This window comes from Geotrypetes seraphini, chromosome 11, assembly GCF_902459505.1.
Source record: "Geotrypetes seraphini chromosome 11, aGeoSer1.1, whole genome shotgun sequence".
Classification (NCBI taxonomy): Eukaryota; Metazoa; Chordata; class Amphibia; order Gymnophiona; family Dermophiidae; genus Geotrypetes; species Geotrypetes seraphini.
Window position 1 is genome coordinate 37,544,937 of NC_047094.1, and position 23,159 is coordinate 37,568,095.

The 23,159-nt window shown below is 44.2% G+C and overlaps 1 protein-coding gene across 1 annotated transcript in view; it reads left to right on the plus strand.

Moving 5' to 3' along the window:
• The first annotated feature begins 13,331 nt into the window (after positions 1–13,331).
• The window catches only part of GRIN2A (glutamate ionotropic receptor NMDA type subunit 2A), a 422,776-nt gene continuing 412,948 nt past the window's right edge, over positions 13,332–23,159 (plus strand). The window contains exons 1-3 of the mRNA XM_033914282.1: positions 13,332–13,445; positions 14,141–14,328; positions 16,149–16,565. Of these exons, the coding sequence (XP_033770173.1) occupies positions 16,167–16,565 (399 nt within the window). The 5' untranslated portion in view covers positions 13,332–13,445; positions 14,141–14,328; positions 16,149–16,166. The remainder of the gene's footprint in view (positions 13,446–14,140; positions 14,329–16,148; positions 16,566–23,159) is intronic.

Here is a 23,159-nt window from a genome sequence, read left to right on the forward strand (position 1 = left end):
TAAATTTAAACCTCTATGTTTGATTTTCAAGGCCCTCAGACAAAATGGCCCCTTATACACCGTGGAGGTCCTTTCATGGACCATCACTATCTGTACCCTAGTCAAAACAAATTCTACGATGTGATATCCGCCGGCGAGCCTTCTCAGGAGTAGCCACCCATGCTCTGGAACTTACTCCCAGAGAGGCCACACCTAACTCCAGACTATCTCTACTTCAGGAAGCAGGTTAAAGCCTGGCTCTTCACCCAAGCCTTTATCACATAGGGTGATTGACTATACACTCATTCTGCACTAGGACTAGCCTTCCACATGCATTAAATCAGTTCCCTATACCTTGTTTAACTGTATAAACAACTTGCCTTGGATTTAACCTCCCATCTGTTTACCCCAACATACTCCATACCACCCATTTTGTCCCCATCTATTATCTGCATTTGGCTATAGGATAAGCTGTATTATAGAAAAGCATCAGCGTCGTATCTAAGGGATCCTTTTACTATGGCGCTAACTGATTTAGTGCGTGCTAACCGATTTAGCGCGCGCTAAATGCTAAGGCGCCCCTTATATTCTATGAGCCACACGTTTATGTGGAAGTTTATCCAGCACACGGATAGATATAATCCACAAGTTTTTTTTTCTTCTTTTTTTGACTATAGGGACCCCTGAAGAAGACAGCTTTGTTGAAACGCGAACTGTGTCGGGTCCCACGTTTACAGTGGATTGGGCCCATTTTGTTCGTATGTGCTTTTATGAGGATTATCAAGCTGTACCTATAACAAAGTCCATATCAGGAACATCAACTCTCCACAGAGTCTTTTTGCTCTGGATACATTTCTCTGCTGTGGAGCCATTGGTTTTGTTATGCCAGTATAAACCATATTTAGAGCAAAGTGATCCAACCAGAGGCTCTACAATCCTGGACGCAGGCTTTCTGTTGAAGTGTCTTTGCTGAGCTTGCTGGCATCAAGTGTTTTTGATCAGCTCATCACTGAGAGCTGCTTTTGTAGATAAGTGATCACATAGAAATTACTTTTTCTATTGGGAAGACTATTATTGATTTCCATGAGCACTTGCATGTAATTTTATATGTTGACACGAGGATCTGGTTGTTTTCATTGATAGAGGTGGAGTGGCAAATGAGCAAGAAACCTATTAAGGTCTGGACTTGCAATAGCTGTGGCGATAAGAAGACCTATGGACTTATCTATATGGTTCTGGTGTCCTCCCCATGTATACCACTTTTTCATGTTTATTTATTCATTTTAAACATTCTTTTCAGCATAAACCTATGTGGAGTACAAAAAAATATGCATAGGGCTCCTTTTACTAAGGTGCGCTAGCGTTTATAGCGCACGCTAAAGATTAGCGCGTGCAATCCATGCGCTAAATGAAAAATACTATGGAGGTGTTAGTGTTTAGCGCACGTGACATTGTAGCGTGCGCTAAAACCACTAGTGCACCTTAGAAAAAGGAGCCCATAGTCTCAAAAAACAATATAACATTATAAAAACATCAAAGCTCTATAAAAGCTACAAAACATACAAATATAAGAACATAAGAAGTTGCCTCCACCGGGATCAGACCAGAGGTCCATCGCACCCAGCGGTCCGTACCCGCGGCGGCCCATCAGGTCCATGACCTGTCAAAGTGTTCCCTGCCCTAAAAAAAACCTATCCTTACTTCTATCTGTATCCTTCAATCCCCTTTTCCTTCAAGAATTTATCCAAACCTTCTTTGAATCCCTGTAGTGTCTTCTGCCCCACCACAACCTCCGGGAGTGCATTCCATGTGTCCACCACTCTCTGGGTGAAGAAGAACTTCCTGGCATTGGTTCTAAACCTATCCCCTTTCAGTTTCTCCAAGTGCCCCCTTGTACTTGTTGTTCCCCACAGTCTGAAGAATCTGTCCCTGTCTACCTTATCTATGCCTTTCAGGATCTTGAAAGTTTGTATCATGTCTCCTCTAAGTCTCCTCTTTTCCAGGGAGAACAGCCCCAGCTGTTCTAGCCTGTCGGCATATGAAAGGTTTTCCATACCTCTTACCATTTTCGTCGCTCTTCTCTGGACCCCCTCAAGCAATGCTATGTCCTTCTTGAGGTACGGCGACCAATACTGGACACAGTACTCCAGATGCGGGCGCACCATTGCACGGTACAGTGGCATGATGACTTCCTTTGTCCTGGTCGTGATACCCTTCTTGATGATACCCAGCATTCTGTTTGCTTTCTTTGAGGCTGTCACGCATTGTGCTGATGCTTTCATTGTTGTATCCACCAGCACACCCAGGTCTCTTTCAAGGGTACTTACATCTAGCAATGTTCCCCCCATTGTATAGCTGAACATCGGGTTCTTTTTCCCAACATGCATGACCTTGCATTTCTCTATATTAAAACGCATCTGCCACTTTTTGGCCCACTCTTCCAGCTTCGTTAGGTCCCTTTGCAGGTTTTCACAGTCTTCCGTGGTTCTAACCCTGCTGCAGAGTTTGGTGTCATCTGCAAATTTGATAACCTCACATTTCGTCCCTGTCTCCAGATCGTCTATAAATATATTGAACAGGAGCGGTCCCAACACCGACCCCTGCGGAACTCCGCTCGTGACCCGTTGCCAGTCTGAGTATTGGCCCTTCACTCCAACCCTCTGTTTTCTGCCCGCCAGCCAGTGTTTAATCCATCGGTATACATCCCCCTCCACTTCGTGGTTCCACAGCTTCCTAAGCAGCCGTTCGTGGGGTACCTTGTCGAAAGCTTTTTGGAAGTCGAGGTAAATTATGTCTATGGGTTCCCCTTTGTCTATCTGGCTGTTTATTCCCTCAAAGAAATGTAGTAAGTTTGTGAGGCAAGACCTTCCCTTGCAGAAGCCATGTTGGCTCTCCCTCAGCTGCCCATTTTTTTCCATGTGCTCGCAGATGCTGTCCTTAATAAGTGCTTCCATCATCTTACCCGGAACCGAAGTCAAGCTCACCGGCCTGTAGTTTCCCGGGTCTCCTCTTGATCCTTTCTTAAAGATAGGCATGACATTTGCTATTTTCCAGTCCTCCGGGATCTCCCCAGTTTTCAATGATAGATTACATATTTGCTGGAGTGTTTCCGCTATTTCCTTTCTCAGTTCTTTTAGTACCCTTGGGTGGATTCCATCCGGGCCCGGTGATTTGTCGCTTTTTAATCTATCTATCTGTCGTAGGACGTCCTCATGACTTACTTATATGTCTTCAATAAATTCTTGAAGCTATTCACCTTAGAGGGCAATACTATGAACTTCAAATTAGAGAGTTGCACAGGGACAGAAATCCTACCCATCCCCGCCAGGATCCTCTCCGTCCCCACCCGTCCCCGTCAGGATCCTCTCCATCCCTACCCGTCCCTGTCAGGATCCTCTCCATCCCCACCCATCTTTGCAAGGAATGACCTCCATTCCCGCACGTCCCCATAAAAAGCAGCAATTACTTCTGGCAGGATCATCAATTCCACAGTTTCTTTTGTGTTTGCGCTGCTGTTTTCCATGTGGAATCTCTTTGGTGGAATCCTTTTTTTGTTTTCTGTTTTCTGTTCAGGTAATTAACTTATAAACCCCCTCATTTACTAAGGCTGACGTGTCCATTATATTATATGGACGAACCCTGCTTCCAAAGCCTTCCATCCCCGTGGAAGTCCCGTTGGCTAGAGCGGGGTCCCCGTGGGAGTCCCGTGGGCCAGAGGGGGGGTCCCCGTGGGAGTCCCATAGGTTAGGGAGGGGATTCCCGCGATCCCCGTTCCCGTGCAGACCTCTACTTCAAATGCACTGTATATGTTACTTTCTTACCCGCCTAGATTGGTAGATAGGCGGGTTTTAAATAATTTTAAATAAATAAATAAAGGATGCAGAAGTATATCTCATCACAACCCCTTTCCAGGTTGAGCAATTAAATCTAGGCCCTCCTGTTCAGAGGAACTGGATTCCCATAGCTCTTTACCCCACACTGAGGATTCACATCACTATTTCATATAATTTTGAGAAACCGTTGATATATTTTTGAACTCTGCATGGCACATAGTATCTTTGCTAGTATCAGAGCAGCATTTTGGGGATCGTTTGTGGATTTGACCTTCACATCATACAGCAAAGTAACCCTCGTAAATGGTCAATCGCTCAGGGGTGTCCATTATGAAACCTGTGGACAAAATGTAGTCCACCTGACCTCAGAATATGTCCTGCATGAGATTCGTAGCAAAATAAAAAAATGTTTTTCCTTTAATAGCAATCAGACATGATTTTGAAGAATAGCAGAGCTATTCGGTGGATATGGAGCCACAATTTCAGAAGAGATTCACATATTTTGAACATGAAATATGCTATGACAGGCTAAAATATACATGCATCTCTGATCATGTGGCCTACCGTAAAGATATTTCATATGGCTTGCACGCATCTGGATTTCTGATCACATTGCCCATCGTTGAATAAAAACCTGGGAACCCCTGGGTTAGCAGAAAGGCAAGTATGACCGTTAAAAAATAATCAGTGGAGGACGGAAAATATGTGTGCTCGTGTATACGTTAGGGAGAATCTGGTGATTGTGGTGGTGGGGGAAGGAGAAGGGGGTGGTGGACACAGTAATTCAATTCATTTCAGAACCTCAAATATAGGGGGGGGGGGGAGTCAGTCCTCTCACGTCCTTTCAAAGTTGGTATGAGCTCAAGGCAATAATTTCATGCATGGCTTGTTAAGTTGTGCAATAGTACATTGCCAAATGAATAGCTGAGCCAGTTTTCAATAAGGGGACCATCTGTGCCCAAATATTATAATAAGTTTGAAAACAAAGTGAGCTTTTGCATTTATCAGTTGCAGGCGCAGCTTGCTTCATGTTAACTGGCACAAATATGTCACTGACCGTGTTTCTTTGCTCTGCTTCACGCCATAATTTATTGTAGTATATAAAGATCATTCATTATAATGCCAAAAAGTAGCACATTTAAGCTAATAGCTATTGTTATGGATTCCCGGCCAGTCTGATAACCTTTGTTTGATGCACACTATTAGCAGAGCATAAGCTACAGTACATAGCCACATAATTACATGTGTGGCTCATAAACAGGCAAGATTCGCTATTTTATGATGGTTGTTTTGTTACATATATGGACTCATCAGGTAGCCAGGTGAATACACCACAAGTCATTTGCACAGAGCAGACACTAGGGGGCAGTGCTATAACTGGGTGCTTCCAATTAGGTGTCGAAAGGTGTGTAATAACAGTTTTTTCTATATTGGAAAGTATACTAGCTAAGTATTACTGGGTCTAACATTAAGGTGATTGCACTTACTCCAGCCATAGAGCTGGTGCAAGGGCTCCCTCTAAGTTTGTTATGTATGCATTTAAATTACAGTATTTTATAAGTTAAGGGCTTGATTCTGTAATTGGCGCTCAAATATCAGTTTCAAGAAATTCACAACTACTTCTCAAATCCAAAAATCACAAAAGCCCACTTTGTAACACTTTGGTCTAGATTCACAAAGCAAACCGATCGTGTACTGATCGGTTTGCGACCCCTTAGCGACCCCGGCCCGATTCACTTACCTGTCTTCCGACCATCCTCCGATCCACACATGCAAATGAGGGCAAGACCATGCAAATGTAGGCAGGGACACGATTCACTAAACTTTTTTCCTATCTGACTGTGCTCGCAAAAAGCGACTGCTCAGGACCAGTCGATGAAGCCCTTTGCGACTGCCCTGCCTTCTGCAGCCCTGCTCTCTGCCCTGTCAGCCCCGATCTCTTGCTGCCCCGAATGCCTCCTGCAGCCCCGAACATGCCTGCCTGCCCCAAACATGCCTGCCTTCCAGCCCCGAACCTGAACACGCCTGCCTGCCCCAACTCTCCCACCATTCTCCGCACTGCAAGCCCGTGGTTTTAACCCGCGGGCTTATGCGGGTTAAAACCACGGGCTCCCCAAAGATCCTCGATCGCCAAAAAAAAAAAAATCTATTGCCAGCCCTGAGGTCTAGCAATAGCATTTTTGTAGGCTTTCTTGCAGCCCTGGCTGCACTAAGAAGAAGAAGAAAAAAACTCCAACAACCCCAACTCCAATAGCACGGAGGTCCCGTGCATATGCGGGGATCGTTATAGCGTGATCTGTGCCTGCAGATGGGGGCGTTCCTCCAACCGCTCTCATCTGCATGTTAAAGTTTACTGAATTAGTCGGACCTGCCCAGATCGGGCCCAATCTGGCAGGTTAGTGAATCCTTCCCTTTGAGACCAATAGCTCTTCTGGGACTGGAACCGCTGATTTCTTAACAAGTGGAGAAAAAAAGACCTCAGACGCATCGGCTCCCTCCTATCACTTCAGCAATTTTAAGATAGGGGACTACACTCCCATCACCTGTCAGAAAAAAACTCCACTTGACTTCAGCATCCAGTCACAGAAAAGGACCATAGTCAAAAACAGCAGGAACATTTAATCAAAACACTCTATCACTTATCTCTCAAAAAAGTCACCATTCTCAAACTTCATTCTTCAGATGTCCAAATTTACTTAAACACCCTGATAGTAAATTCCTGACTCATCTCTGCTGCATCAAGGGGGATGGGATTCCTGCTCACCCTCTCCCAGCGCCAGAAAAAATTGGTGCTCAGTGCTAATTCTACAATGGGCACTCATGTTTGTGGTATTATGTAACCACTTATGTATTTCATTACTTTTGTGGGGGAATGTGTGGTGCAGTGGTTAGAGCTACAGCCTCAGCACTCTGAGGTTGTGGGTTCAAATCCTACACTGCTCCTTGTGACCCTGGGCAAGGCACTTAATCCCCCCATTGCCACAGGCACATTAGATTGTGAGCCCACCAAGACAGACAGGGAAAAATGCTTTAGTACCTGAATAAATTCATGTAAACTGTTCTGAGCTCCTCTGGGAGAACAGTACTGTATAGAAAATTGAATAGATAAATAGTGTGAAAAGTTTCAGCCTCTGATAACCAGAGCTGGTATTATGACATCATACTGCCTCATTCTACCAATGCCTAAGAGCCAACCTCATCAGTGATGTCACAATGGCTTGATTGTCCTATACTTGGCTAACTTTTACTACATTATGATTTCTAGAGTGGTGCAGTGGTTCAAACCCACACTGCTCCTTGTGACCCTGGGCAAGTCACTTAATCCCCCCATTGCCCCAGATATATTAAATAGATTGTGAGCCCACCAGGGCTATAAGTGGTATCTAAATAAATACATTTGTTTTTTATGATTTGATATTAATAGTAATTTTATATGTTTATTAATAGTTTCTTGCCCCTGTCACAGCCCTACGAAGGGTGAAACACGGCCTGTATCAGGCAACTGATTCTATTGTGAATAAAATCCTTTTAAAATTTAGGATTTTCTTCTTTTTTTCTTTTGCTTAAATTTGGGACACCTGCTGAAACCAGATGTAATTCCCATCACACAATTTGGGTGCACATCCCCAGTATTCTATATCACTGTATGCAAATTTTAGGAACATCCCTGACCTGCCCATGCACCTCCAATGGCCACGCCCCCTTTTAGTGTTTCACACTATGGGATTCAGGTGCACAGTTATCGAATAGCACATTGAAATTGGTGCCAATTATTACCTTAACGATTAACACTAATTGACGCATTAGCCAATTTAGTGGACGCACATCTCAGATTGGTGCCTAATTTTGAGTGACCTTCAACAGGGGTCCATGGTAGAAAAGGGAAGAAAAATATGTCACAAAAAAAATATATATAGTAGAAAAAAACAGATTATATAAATCGCCAAAGGTCAATGGATATTGTAAAATCTCGCTATTTTACAATATCCAGTGACCCTTGGCGATTTATATAATCCATTTTTTCTACTATATATATTTTTTTTTGTGACATATTTTTCTTCCCTTTTCTACCATGGACCCCTGATGAAGGTTGTCCGAAACACGGACCGTGTTGGGTCCCCTGTTTGGTAAAAAGGTTTTTAGATACAATTTGGTTGTCACAATAAATTTTGCCTACACTGTTGTACATATCTGCAGTTTTGGTTTGTTTGTTCCTGGTTGGTTTTTTTACTGCAGACAAAGTTGGAACTCCCATCTCCCTTTGGTTTCATTGCCTAATTTTGAGTGCCATATGTAGAATCCAGGGATTAGCGTCTAAAGGGAGCCCTGCCTATTTCCTGTGCCCATGTTCTGTCTATTGGCAAACCCCCTTTTGTATACTGTATGTACTCTGGAAGTTAAGCACTGTTTGCAGAGCAGTGTTTATTTGCTTTCACTGTGCGGAAAAGACAATGTCCAGATAGATTTTCTGGACCCTTCACCATGGCTTAGCATAGCAAGCAAGCAAGCGGAGTCCTCTGGGATCTGCAGACCTGCATCTGCACACATCATCTGTTTTCAGATCCAGCCTTTCCATTGCAGATGTTCTGAAGACTCGGACTGCAGAGCTGCAGCTTTGTGCTATCTATATCTGATTCCCTAGAAAGATCATTACAGAGAGAAGTTTCCGAGAAAGTTTCTGTGAATCAATTTATGTAACATAAACTACTGCCCTTCAAGGTGAAAGGCTGTATATAATCATGGTGAATAAAGATATTTGTTTATCTTCACCGTGATCCCATTCTTGACCTTCTTCTTCTTCATCCAGCAGATGAAGATGAGTCCACCATAGAACGTAGTACCCCTTTGGGGAGGGTCAATGTGCCCCTGGATATCCATTTCTGCCCAGAGACCCAAGCAGCCGTTCATGGGCTAGTCACTTTACTCTCTGTTGCCCCAGATACAAAATACAAGTGCCTGTATCTATAATAATAATATGATAAGCGCGCATGCGCACTCTTAAGCCGTGTTCCCTGAGATCTGATCTGTCGGGATGTGGCCACAAGAGTGCGCATGTGCGCTTACCACGCATCGGGCTTGAACACTTGAAATTACTTGCAAAGCCGCAGCGGCGGTTACTCTCTCGAACCGCACCAGGCGGGGATTGAGAGAGGAGCCAAGGTGTTGGCTTTGAATTAAAAATTAACTTTGTCATCCCTTCCTTTTGTACTCCCCGGGGGGGGGGGGGGGCGCGAGGCTGCGGCGGACTTCCTCACCCGGCTCTCCAAAGGTGCGCATCTGGGGCTGAGTCACCTGTCATGCTCGATACCAATGCTGATTCAGAGCTCAAAGCCGCGGCGGCGGCTACTTTCTCGAACCGCACCAGGCGGGGATCGAGAGAGGAGCCGCAGCGTCAGCTTTGAATTAAAAAATGAACTTTGTCATCCGGAGCCGGCACCTGTCATGCTCGATGCCAATTTTTCCCCCTCCTCCCTCTCGCCTGCTCACAGCGTTTAACCGAAAAGTGCTGCGCTGTGCTGCCACTGGCCTCACCATCTTCTCTCCACTGCGGCCTGCCCTCTCACAACTTCCTGTTTCCGCTAGGGTTGGCCTCAGTGGAGAGAAGACACCGAGGCTAACCAACTGATCTCCACAGACAATAAAGCTACAAAGGAAGTGACATCAGTAATGGTAACATGGAGTTGATGCTCTGATCAGTCTCACCTCTAATCTTTCCCTCCCCCTCATGCCAAAGTCTAATTTTACCAAATTTATGGCAACTCGAAAGTGTGTGTGGGGGGATGCTGCTGTTACACAGGGAAAGGGGGAATGCTGTTGCTGCTACACAGAGAAGGAGGGAATGCTGCTGCTGTACAGGGAAGTGTGGAGGAATGTTGCTGCTGTACAGGGAGGGGGGGAATGCTGCTGCACATGGAAGAGGGGAATGCTGTTGCTGCTACACAGAGAAGGGGGGAATTCTGCTGTTGCTGCTTAGGGGAGGGGGGGAAGGGGGCCAGGGAGCAATCTTGGTTTGCTTTGGGGGGAGACATAAGGGGGCCATGGAGAGAGACAGAAAGATAGGCAGGCAGCGCACGAGAATGAAAGACAGACACACACACAAAAAGGCAGGGAGAGAGACAGAAAGAAAGAAACACAGACAGACAAAGGGGCCAGGGAGAGAGACAGACAGAAAGAAAGACAGACAGTGGGAGGGAGAGAGACAAAAAAAAGGAAGAAAGAGACAGGGGCAGGGAGACAGACAGAAATAAAGAAAGACAGACAGACATATATTCTAGCACCCGTTAATATAACGGGCTTAAAGACTAGTATAATATAATATGTAAACTGTTTTGATTGTAACCACAGAAAGGTGGTATATCAAATCTCGCCCCTTTACCTTTATTCAAAGCAGTTATAAGATTTATGTTGAATGATAACTGTACTGAGGCATGGAATGTGGGACAGAACAGGGGGCAGCCTGATAAGAGTGGGCAGGAGAATCTGGGAAAATGAGCCAGAGAGCTCAAACCAGTGGACTGAGGTGTGGTGGCCACTTTGTCCATTGGAAGAAGGAAAGTCTTTACCTACTGAATGACATCTCGACCTCATCACAGAGGGTAACCCCCCTGAGGAGGAGGAAAATCATGGGCAGTAAAGCCTGGTTAACCAAGCTAGTCCAGATACTCAAGGCTGGGAGGGCAGGAGGGGAAGAGCTTCAAATCCTTTCAGTTCTCTGTAACATCCCACAGTCTTTCCTCCTAACCGACACTTCCAAACGTCTCCTGGTGTTTTTTTGTTTATGTTTATTAAAATCTTTATATACCGCTATACAGCCAAAAACGATCAAAGCGGTTAGAGCTCTTCAGCTTGAAAAAGAGACAGCTGAGGGGAGATTTGATTGAACTCTACAAAATCCTGAGTGGAGTAGAATGGGTACAAGTGGATCAATTTTTTGCTCCATCAAAAATTACAAAGACTAGGGGACACTCGATGAAGTTTACAGGGAAATACTTTCAAAACCAATAGGAGGAAATATTTTTTCACTCTGAGAATAGTTAAGCTCTGGAACCCATTGCCGGAGGTTATGGTAAGAGCAGATAGCGTAGCTGGTTTTAAGAAAGGTTTGGCCACCGTGAGAACGGGATACTGGGATTGGCGGACCATTGGTCTGACACAGTAAGGCTATTCTTATGTTCTTAATCTAATTTTCAAATATATAAAAGAACTCCATTTTGAATAGGAACGAAAAGAGTTTTACCTCATACAAAATTGTCATTTAGTGAGATATTAACTATTTTTTTTCTGAGGTCCTCCAAGTACCTACAAATCCAAAATGTGGCCCTGCAAAGGGTTTGAGTTTGAGACCACTGTGTTATAATGAAGAGCGGTATATAAATGCAAAATAAACATAAGCATTTCAGTCCTTTGGGCAAGATTCTCAAAATTTTAACGCCGTCGCTAAACTTTTTTCCGGCAGTTTAGCCTGCACGCATTTTAGCAGCAGATCATCAAAATGAATTATCTTTGTTTTTAGCGAGGTTTCTAGCTGTCTCCGACAATTGCATGCAAATGGGCTCTTTGATGTTGAAACGAGTCCTCCAGTGGATTCTTAAAAATCGCCAAGGCATTTTCAAAGAGGGGTGTTTTCTTTTGGTGACAAAATGAGCGACTGGTTCGGGGGCTGCCATTACAGTGTTTTGATTGTGGATAATGAAAAAAATAAAATGTGTATTTCTATACTGTATTTTTAGTGGAGGGTAGTTTCATGAGTGCTTGTCTTTTGCATTTCTGGCTGGGAGTCTTGATTAAATTTTACATTAAAAACAAATGACAAGGTTTACCTGAATTATAGTATTTTTTTTTGAGAGAGAAAGGCATGTTTTATGTGCAGTTGAAAAAAGTCCACGTTGCTTTTCCCCTCCTCTCTCTTCCATTCGTCCAATAGTGCAGCAGGAGAGTGTGTTTTTGTTTTGTTTTTATTACGGCGTTTTTCTTCGCATGTCTCGGGTTTTTAGATTCGGTGTCAAAACGGCTGGGGTAGCAGACCGACGCTTTTTAACGCGGGTTTTTGAAAATCTTGGCCTTTTGTCCTGTAGATAACTGCAACGAGTCAGTAAATGCATTACAGGTCAATGGCTGAGATCAGAGTTGTCAGTTTTGTTAGTGGCCCCGCCAATATTAGGTGGTAGGGGTTAAGTGCGAGGCGTACTGACAAACGCCTGGTCCTAGGTTCAGTTCCCTCACTGAAGTTTCACCAGGGAGTAGAATCAAATAATAGGCACACAAGAGTAGACATAAATTATTTTATGTTATGTTAATCAGGTTTTCTATTTTGCTTTTACCCATTCAGCTCAAGGTTGGATTACATTAGACAGTTTAGCAAAGGACTTTTACAATGACCATTTCTGTTACTTCAGGGTTGGCTCCCTGTCATATAAAAATGTTTTTAAAAGTTTTCTAAACCTGAAATAGTGGTCACAAGATTCTAGTGTAAGTGGTAGTTGGTTTCAGCATTTTGCTAATTGATATTGGATGGAGAAGATAATTTGCCTGGTAGACTTTATATTGTTGCATGCTGGGAATTTTAAGTGGAAAAGATTTCTGGTGGCACCCTGGAGTAGGATGGCCAACTCTTCTAGGTAGTCTGGGGTGTGTGTGTGTGTTGGGGGGGGGGGGCATTGCTTGTTAGGATCTTAAAGGCAGTGATACCTAATTATGTTCCTCTTTAACCCCTACTCAGAAAAAAAAAATGTCCCCCAGCTTTTCTTCTTCTGCTCCACATGGTAGGGCTTTCCCTGACCACACTTTCCCTATCTTGCAGGGCTGTTCCCCCCTCCCTTCCCAACCTTTTTGGAATGTCTTTCCCAGCCCATCAATTCACTTTCTCCCAGCACCCCAGGCTTCTCTGCAAAGTCTTTCTTAGGCGATCAATCTTTGTTCCCGGTACCATTATCCTCAAGCTAATGTGGGAACCAGCTCCCTGGTTACAGGGGGGCGCCGAGTACCCTCAAGACTGAGCAAGCGCCTTCATGTGTGTCCAGGGAGGGTAATTTGCAAACTCTACCTGCAGCCTAGCATCCCCCTGTCACCACCTCATTAGCAATGCTAGCAAGAGTTGGAGTTTTGGTCAAACCCCTCAGCCCCCAAAGAGGGGAAAAGGGAAGAAGGTTTGGCGGGGAGGTGCTCCCAGCCAACCGGGGGAGCTTCTGCTTCTGTCGGTGAGCAGAGATGAAAGCCGGGTTCATTCTCCAGCTCAGCTCACCTTATGAATGTGTTGCTGACCGGAAACCCTCAGTTTCTAAAGAAGCCCCCGAGACACACAGAGACTAGGGATTCTGTCCTGTGTATGCCTGCCGCAGAAAAAAAAAAAAAAAAAGAATTCCTCAGAAGTACCAAGAAAGGAAATACAAAAGCTTAACACTGAATTGTAGAGAGAGATCTCAGTTGGAATGAATTTTGCTCTGAGCTTGATCACAGTAAATGTTAAATACTGAAGATTTGCTGGGTTTATTTACTGTGAGAAGCAGAAAACTGTTTGATGAAATATATAGGAAAGAAGATATGTATATTCTACTGCATTGCTTGCAAAGGGGTCTGTTGAAATGACTTTGAGGAATCCCAGTCTGGAATTCCTGTATGTGGAAGAAGAATGTAGTAAGTATTTTTTTTATGCTTAGCACTAACTGATTGACAGCTGCAAATGAGCTTTTGCCTTAAACAGTAATGCATGCATTTTGGGTTTTATTCACTTGAGTGCATCTCTCTCTCTATATATATCTAGGCTCGACATTCACAGAATTATCTTTACGTGCTTGCAGTGCATACCTATAATATCAGTTTAGCTGTCTTTTTTCTCCCCTCCCCCCCCCAGGATATTTGAAAATACACTCTTACACTCTATTCAGGGCAGAAATCGACTGAGACTTTCTTTACTAGCAAAATCATTTCCAATTCGTGGGGGGGGGGGGGAGGGGGTTATAGCTAAGGGGAACGGAGCATGTTGCCACACAGCCCCCAGGCGACCGTCGGTGCAATATTTTATTCTCCTTTGGAAGATGCACTGCCCACCCTGCTATTCGAATCAGATGGCTTTAAGCTCTTCTGTCTGGGTTGAGTGCCACCACGTCCCTTTGCAGTTTTGGGAAAAGATGTTGCACGCCCAGCTTTAATACCTGCAAGTGGGCTCTTTTGCTATAACTAGCAGGGAAAAAAAACAAAAAAAAACCCCGCAGCACGGGAAAAACCAGACGCCTTGCCTGCATCCTCATTTCGGAATGAAGGGGGTGGATAGCAAGGATCTCCCCTCGATATGATTCATCTGCATCTCTCTTGCTGTATTGTCTCCGCAGACCCTCCTCGCATGTCTTCCTACGTAGATGGTGGTTTTTCATGGGTGCTATGTGGAGAACATGCTGCCGCAAGAAGGGTGCATTTGGCCAAAAAGGATGGAGGGATGCCCTGAGCCTCACTGCTGAAGCCTACGAAATGTCAAACTTTGGAGCATGCCAAGCAGCAGCTGTATTTTATAACGTTCCAGGTATGTTGGAGAAAAAAAAAAGTTTGTCCTGGAATGTAATGAGTGGCGGGGACAGCAGGGGGCACTATTTGCCCTTTAATGTTAATATGAATGAATGAGAAGGAAACATTTTGCAGGGGTTTTTTCCCCCCCCACCACAGCTAGTAAAGTTACCTTGCGTATTTTCCAGCTCTAATTGGTGCAGTTCACTATTTCAAGAGAACTGCACAATGCTTGAGAGAGAAATGTTTGCTGACTGCAAAACCCATTTGATATCACCAGTCAGATCTTTGACTTAAAGGTTTATTGGGCAGAATCTAACGCTGAAAAGATGCAATGAAAAAAACAAAAAGAGCGAAAACATTTCGTAAAAGCCAGAAAGGTGCTGATTTCGTTTCGTCGGCTTTAATGAGATCAGGTTTCTTGTCTCCTATGCCAGCCGATGCGGAGGTTGATGATGTATTCCGTGGTCGTGACTATGAGTGTCAGAATCCGAGCACTACAGAAGGCTGAGTGACCAGAAATAGAAACCGGGCTACACGTGTAACTGACGTTGGGAGCCGAATTAAACGTGGTGCCAGTGCCAGAGAGAGAGAGAGAGGGGGTGGGGTGGGGCTTCTCCTCATGCCCGAGGCATTGATTCCCCAGTTCAGTGGGGGAAGGGGAAAAACAAAAAGGGAGTGAGTGGGATGAAAGAAGCCCTTGATAGACACAGTCACTATGCAGAAACTAACTGCAGCTTTTCAGACTAAGCCAAAGCTTCAGGGTCTGCAGCAAGTCAAAGAAATACCAAGGACACTGCAGGGGTTCTCACTTCCACTCTCTCACTGCACACCTGCATCCCTTTCTTCCGCTGAAATCTTACGAGATTACATCATCATGACGTGTAAACCCATAACAGGAACTAGTACTGGTGGGGCATCTGTACCTATCTTTATAAATTTGTAAAGCAGCGTGCATATAGGTACATCTGCCATAATTATATCTATATACTCATATTTACAATCTGCCTGAAGGGGGAAGGTGTTAAGGATAAAGGTGGTGAGAACTTTTGTATTTGTGACAGGATTCTCCCAAATCAGTTTTTCTGTCACTGTTAAGAAATGGATTTTCCACATTCCACACTGTTACTTGGGATCTCATGCAGGGATACCATGACTTGATCTGAAGTGAGGGTATCAGGGAGGTGAAACATTTAATTGGAAAAGCCACTTGATGAAATATTGTGTGTGTGTGTGTGTGTGTGGGGGGGGATTCATTAAACTGCAGGAGCTTAGTTCTCTTTGATTCATGGGGGAAGGGGTAAAACGCGGACCTGACGGACCTCGCGGATCTAAACCTGCACGTCCTTAAAAATCTCTGGTCCGTGCCCGCTTGTAGTTAGTTTCTAGCTCTGACAGACCTCGGTGACAATTTAGCGCTGACGAATCCGTCTCAGCACAGGGAGGGAAAAGTGTTAGGATCCGTCAGCGCTACAATGTCATCGACCTCAGATGAGCCACGGACCTCAGATTTTTAAATTTACTGGGGCTGCAGGAAACCGGTTTAAAGGATTCGTTTTAGAGCCGCTCCAGCACTAGTCTCTGGCTCTGACAGACCTTGGTGACATTTTAGCGCTGACGGATCCTAATACTTTTCCTTCCCTATGCAGCGCTAAATTGTCACCGAGGTCTGTCAGAGCCAGAAACTAACTACAAGCGGCAGGGACCTGAGATTTTTAAGGACGTGCGGGTTTAGATCCGCGAGGTCCGCGTTTTACCCCTTCCCGATTCATGGTGATGCATGAAGCCTGTTGCCCGTGTTAGACTGTGGTCTCATGCCACGTGTCCTCACATCTGCAGGAAATAAAGTTGACGAAAATGGGGAGAACTGGTTCCGCGCTTCTGCTGCTCCCAGCTCTTCTCGTTCAGCTGGATTTTGTTTGCGGAGAAGAGATAAGCTATCCTGTCTTGAACATCGCAGTGCTTTTGGGAAGGACCCGGTACATCACCGAGAGAGACATCCGGTCTTTCTGGACTAAGGAAATGTCATCGAACGCCGACGTTAACGTGATCACCCTGCTAGTGAACCAGACCGACCCCAAAAGCATCATTACTCATATATGTGACCTCATGTCTGGCACCAAAATCCACGGGGTGATTTTTGGAGATGACACAGACCAGGAAGCGATTGCTCAAATTTTGGATTTTATTTCTTCCCAGACTTTTATCCCAATTTTGGGAATCGACGGTGGGTCCTCCATGATCATGGCAGAGAAGGTAAGAGAATTCACAGAACACATTTTTGATGTGCAGCTGGCCCTCTGCCGGCATTTATGGCATCAAAAGCGTACGATTTTCAATGTTAAAGCAGGTTTCCCAATCACACCAGTGCTGTCTAATCCACAAAATGCCACAAGGCGGCTCTTTTTCTGCTGATTTTAACAAACATTTGAGATAACCGTTCCTTGGCTGGCTTTTGGTATGTCGTCGGCATTCGAATCACCTGGATATTGCATTTCAAATGAAAACAAAGCATTACCTAATAGTTCTGATGACTTTGGGATAGATTTTCATCCTGCATGGTAACAAGATTGAGGTCTTCTTTTACTAAGGGGCGCTAACCGATTAGAACGCGCCAAACACAAACGTCGGTGGACACGTTAGCGTTTAGCAGGCGCTAATTCGATTAGCGCACCTTTGTAAAAGATGGGCTAATTTAAGGGATTAAGTTAAGCACCAGCGCTTAACACAATCCCCAAATTCTATAAATGGCATCTAAAGTTAGGGGCCTTATTGTGTGCTCAGTTATAGAAAAGGAACAGGTAGGGGGGAATAGTCTATAAATAGCGCTGAACCTTAGAGGTGCCTTTAGGCACCCTACTGGCTCCTAAGTTAGTTGCAAAATGCTATTTAAAATGGCAAAAGTGGCTACCAGTGCCTATATAAAAGGCACCTGAATTGCGCCTACATAAGCTGTGTACGGTACTTAATTCTACTATGGGCGTGGCTAATGGCATCCTATGTAGGCACAATTCATGGCATAGATAGGTACTGGAAAACCCTGGCCTGCATTTCCAGCACCTTTCTGTCCTGGAGGCACGATTCTCTCTATGGCACCATTGCGCGATGGACACGCGATTGGCATTCACTTTATAGGCGGTTGTCAATATTGGCGCCATATAGAGTATCCGGGCCTTAGAAACACCATAGACGTCAGAACAGGGGACGCCACAGGGGCCATGGCCTCCCCCCAAATTGGTGCCCGCTTGTGCACCCAGCTCCTGGTGTTCTACCTTAATTTTAAGTCTTCGGGCCACTGTTGTGCAGTATCATGGAGCAGGCCTGTCCCCAGAAGTAGAATGAAGATTTTCGGGGCAGGCCTGCTCCTTGACGCTGAGTGGCGGCTGCCCAAAGACTTAAAACTACATAACTGGAAGGTGGTGAGTCAGAAGTTCGTGAGAGGTGCTGCAGGATTCCATATGGGCCATGGTGGAGCTCCTAGGCCCTCCCCAAAACAGGACAGCATTCTGCTGCCCGAGCTACATAATTAGTTAATTGTGCTAAATTGGTACATAGGGCCAGATTCACCAACCTAAAATATGCAAATGGAGGCGATCAGAGGAATGCCCCCATCTGCCGGCACAGATCGCTTTTCTGCAATCCCCTCGCATGTGCAGACCATCCGTAGATGGTCTGCACATGCCCATCGGAGCTGCAATTATTCTTTTTTTTTTTTTAACTTTAACTTTTATTATTAGTTTTTAGCCCTGCGAGCCTGTGATTTTAACACGCTTTAAACATGCGGGTTAAAAGCACGGGCTCGAAGGGCGGGGAAGGGCAGGAGAGATTTGGGGAAGAAGGGCAGGAGAAAACCGGGACGGCGATATGGCGATTCAGGGCGACCAGGCAGGAAAGGGCGGCGAGCAGGGCAGAGAGCAGGGTTTCCAGAGTCGGAAAGACGTTTTCGACTGGTCCCCAGCAGTCGCTTCTTCAGTTGATCGGCCAGTCCAGTCGGATGTGAAATTTTGTGTTGTGAATCGCATCCCTGCATACTTTGCATGATTTTTCACCTCATTGGCATGCATGGATTCGAAGCGGATCATAGGACAGGTTAGTGAATGGGGCCCGAGGGAAATCTGGTTGCAAAGGGGTCGCAAACCGATCGGTACACGATCGGTTTGCTTTATGAATCTAGCCCTTAATCCTTGTGTAGGTAAATACCACTAATTGGCAGCAATAAATCATTGGGTGCATAACTAATTTACATTCCTATTCTGTAAACTGAACACCTAACTTATCTCTCACACAAATGCACAGGTGGGAGAGGCCTGGGTGGATCAGGGGTGTTCCCAGGATTTAGGCATGATGTTACAGAATGATGTCATTTATGCATCTAAGTTGGGCACCAGCATTACACCAGGTTTTAGCAGGTGTATCTCTAGTGCCCAAAGTTAGGCGTGAGATTCGTGCACCATTAAAATAAATTAAATCCCTCCTTCCCCCCACACAGAATCTGTATAATCAGCACCACAATCTGCATAGATAGTGGCTTGACTATTTGGATTCAGCGGTGACTTTATTGTTACTATACAATTAGGGCCTGATTCTATAAATGGCGCTAAAGCGCACCTACATTTTAGACGCCAGTCCAAGTGGTTGTTGCTAGGTGTCCTGGAGGTAGGTGCTGGTACATTAGGCCAGTTTTTATCAGGCCTAATTTACAGGTGCCTAACCCGGATGCCTAGTGATGGCTAAGTCTACCACGGCTATTCTTTTCCCCGGTTCATAGTCAGTCGCTTTCTGATGCCTAATGACACCTACCTGAAAAATAGGCATGATTGTTGGAAAAGGGTGACGGGACAATCGCGCGACAGACACCAGCGCGCTGACAATTCGGCGCAAGACACAAGCGCACCGCGAGAAAACTTAGTTTTAAAGAGCTCCGACGGGGGAGTGTGGGGGGAATCCCCCCACTTTACTGCATAATGTTTGCGCTGCTTTTGGGGGGGGTTGGGGGGTTGGAACCCTCCATTATAGAGAAAACTGAACTTTTTCTGATTTTTTTCAGGAAAAGTTCTGTTTCCTCTATAATGTGGAAGGTTGCACCCCCACACCCCTCACAAACGGCAGCGTGAACACTATGCAGTAAAGTGTGTGTGTGGGGGGGTTCCCCCCACACTCCCCCGTCGGAGCTCTTTAAAACTAAGTTTTCCCGTGGCGCGCTTGTGTCTTGCGCCAAATTGTCAGCGCTTGATTGTCGGCGCGCTGGTGTCTGTCGCGCGATTGTCCCGTCACCCTTTTCCCCAATCATGCCTACTTTTCAGGTAGGTGTCATTAGGCATCAGAAGGCGCCTTGACATAGGCGTCGCTAGATGCTGCGTGGAATTCCGTGCTTATCTTTTAATTTTTTGTAAAATCAGTTTATCAATTAAGTTCAATGGTGTGGTCAGTTACCACACCATATATGCCTTTTACTAAGGCGCACTAAACGCAAACGCGTCCATAGAATATAATGGACGCATTAGCATTCAGCGTGCACTAAAACAGCTAGCGCGCCTTAGTAAAAGGACCCTCATTTCAGCTAATTGAATTAGTTGAGGTTATGCATGGATTTTACCCCCCCCTCCCCCTTTTACAAAACTGGAAGCGTTTTTTTTAGTGCAGGCCGGCGCAATTGAATGCTCTGCACTGCTTATAACACTCGTAGAGTTCCTATGAATGTCAGGAGCAGCACAGAGCATTTAGCGCGCCGGCCTGTGCTAAAAATCGTTTCTGCGGTTTTGTAGAAGTGGGGGTTAATTAGGTGTCGCTAGGCAGCCTCAAATAGGGCTCCTATCAACGCCTAACTAAGGCGGCGTTTATACAATCTGGCCCTTGGCTGAATCACCATTACAGGTACAGTTATTTTATTTGATATACTGCCATTTTTAACAAAAAGTCAAATCAAAGTGGACAATATATAAAATCAATCAAAATCAATAAAACATAGTAACATTGACGGCAGATAAAGACCCGGCGGACAAGTGTGTGTAACACATACAAATATGAAAGAATGAACGCAAAGTGCTTGGGTTTTAGTAATGCATTTAATAAAATATGTAGCCCGTTGACTGCATTTGTTAATACCAATAATAGTAATGTATTTTTCTTTCTTAGATTTCCTTACACATCCAGGGTGGGGGGAGGAGAGGGAAGGATATTTTGAGGAGTTAATTATTTGAGTATAATGCTATATAAATAATATGATTTAATGTATTCATAATTGAGAGGAGGGTAGGGAAAATGGTTGTTTTTGCTATTCTATTTGTGTATTGTGGTGCATTTTATGTAATCTTCTAATGTTATATTATTTGTAATGCACTGTTAAAGTTTGAAAAACTATAAAGAATTTTTTTTTTTTTAAAAAAGGCAAATCAAAGCGGGCAATATATAAAATCAATCAAAATCAATAAAACATAGTAACATTGATGGCAGATAAAGACCCGAATGGTCCATCCAGATTTCCCAACCTGATTCAATCTAAAAAATTTTTGGGTTTTTTTTTTCTTCTTAGCTATTACTGGGCAAGAATTCAAAGCTCTGCCTGGTACTGTGCTTAGGTTCTGACCACTGAAGCCTCCGTCAAAGCTCACTCCAGCCCATCTACACCATCCCAGCCATCGAAGCCCTCCCCAGCCCATCCTCAACCAAACGGTCATATACAGACCAATTAACTAAACTAGGCACAAAAAGATAGTCGAGGGCAGGAAAGATTTACAATGTCCCAAGGGGAAAAACCCCCAAGCAGGATAAAGATAAGAGGGTAGGTTAAGAATGTGGAAAAAAAAAGGGAAATAAAGAAAGAAGTAATAAGTTTAAGAAAATGACTTACTAGTCACAAGCAATGGGGGAAAAAAAATTTGCGAAAATAATGTCTTCCAAGTCTCAAATAATGGGATAAAGTTGCCAAGGTAGATAATATACAGCACCGCCTTCCCTCCTTATAAGGATTATAGTAATTTCAATAGTCTGATACAATCTGCGTAAATGTTTTTTTCTATTAATAGGTTATTTTTTTTATTTTTAATGCATTATGGGGCCCTTTTGCTAAGGTGTGCTAATTGACTTAGCACACGCTAAATGCTAATATAATGGGCACATTAGCATTTAGCATGGGCTAAATCGGCTCGTGCGCCTTGGTAAAAGAGAGGGTACATCTCAGGGCTCCTTTTATCAAACTGCGCTAGCGGGGTTAACGCATGCGACTTTTCATCATACGTTAACCCCTGCGCTGGCCAAAAACTACCGCCTGCTCAAGAGGAGGCAGTAGCGGCGAGTGCGGCCGACAGTTTAGTGCTTGCTATTACGTGCGTTAAACCGCTAGCGCGGCTTGATAAAAGGAGCCCTCAATTTTTGGTTCTTTTTTTTTTATAAACATATTTATTATAGCAATTCATAAGATACACAAACAGATGCAACAGCAAAGGTGAAATTTGTATAATAAGGATACATCTGAGAAGGACATTTTGTATTTTCAGCCCTCCCACCCACCCCCATCCCAAAGCAAAACAATCAAAAATGCTCAGGTAGATAAAATACTGAAGTGTGCAAAATAATCACGTTAAGCAGGTGACTTTTGGCAGTAGGCTTCAAAGAGTTCCAAAACGGTTCCCATGTGACTTGAAATGGTTTCCACTTAGAGGAATCAAAAATGAGATATCTTCCGTCATTCTACATCCTGGTGGCCAACACATAATTAATTCCTTTTGGAAAATCAGGCAGGATGTATTTATTTATTTATTTAGCTCAATGTTTCTGTTTTCTGAGTAACAAGTAAACATATTTGGTGGTATTTTATTGCTCAAAGCAAAAATGTTTTGCCAAATTCTGGAAACTACATCTAATCTTGAACAGATCGCATGTAATTGCAGTTCAGTCATTCTTGTGTTGATTGTTATGACTGAAGAATGCCGTTATGTAATTATCAAGAGCACAGAATGTTAAAATGAAACAGATTCTTCAAGTTTCTTAAGTAAACGTCATTTTAAAATCATTGTTTTTATAATACTTTTTTCTTTCTTCTCAGTGTACTCACTCTTTGTAATGCTGAGTAAAGTGGCATTTTCTAGATTTCAGTAATGGCATAAAATTCTCTTTGAACACCTCATGTTTCACCTTAGATATAAGGGAATATTTTTTTTGTCAAGACACTTTGTTAAATGCAAACTTGGGCCTCAGGTTTTTCGAGTTGTATATCTTGATTTGCTGGTATGTGCTATATAGGAAAGGGTTAAATGTGCACCATTATTCAGATAGTTTTCACTGTATCTATAAATGATGAAATATTTGGGAAGTATTTATAAAGCATTGAACCTCACATATATACCATGGACAGGATGGGCCTGATTCTGGAAACGGGACTTGCCGTGGTAGGTTCCTGCAAAACAGGTGCATACCATGCGTCTATCACCGATAGGCGCTGCGATCAGAATCACACCTATTTTTAGTACAGACGCCTTAAATGTAGGCTAGCATTATACAGGCCTACATTTAAGGCATCTGACTTGGACCTACGGAAGCGCCTAGGCACGCCGATGGATGCCTAAGGCCACTTCCGCCATAAGCCATGCTTTAGGCATCCATAGGCGTGCCTAGACTTCTCCTTATGCATGTGAATGATGCCTTCATTGTAGGTGTTGTTCGCCGCATCAATTTAAAAAAATCCAACAAACGTGCATCCTTATTGGTCCATTAGATGGCCGTAGGATGCCTATCGCTGCCTACAATCGGCCCCATGAGCCTGATTCTATAAATGGTTATCAATCAACTGCTAGGCACTGTTTACAGCAGGGGTGCCCAACACGTCGATCACGATCGACCGGTAGCTCAGGA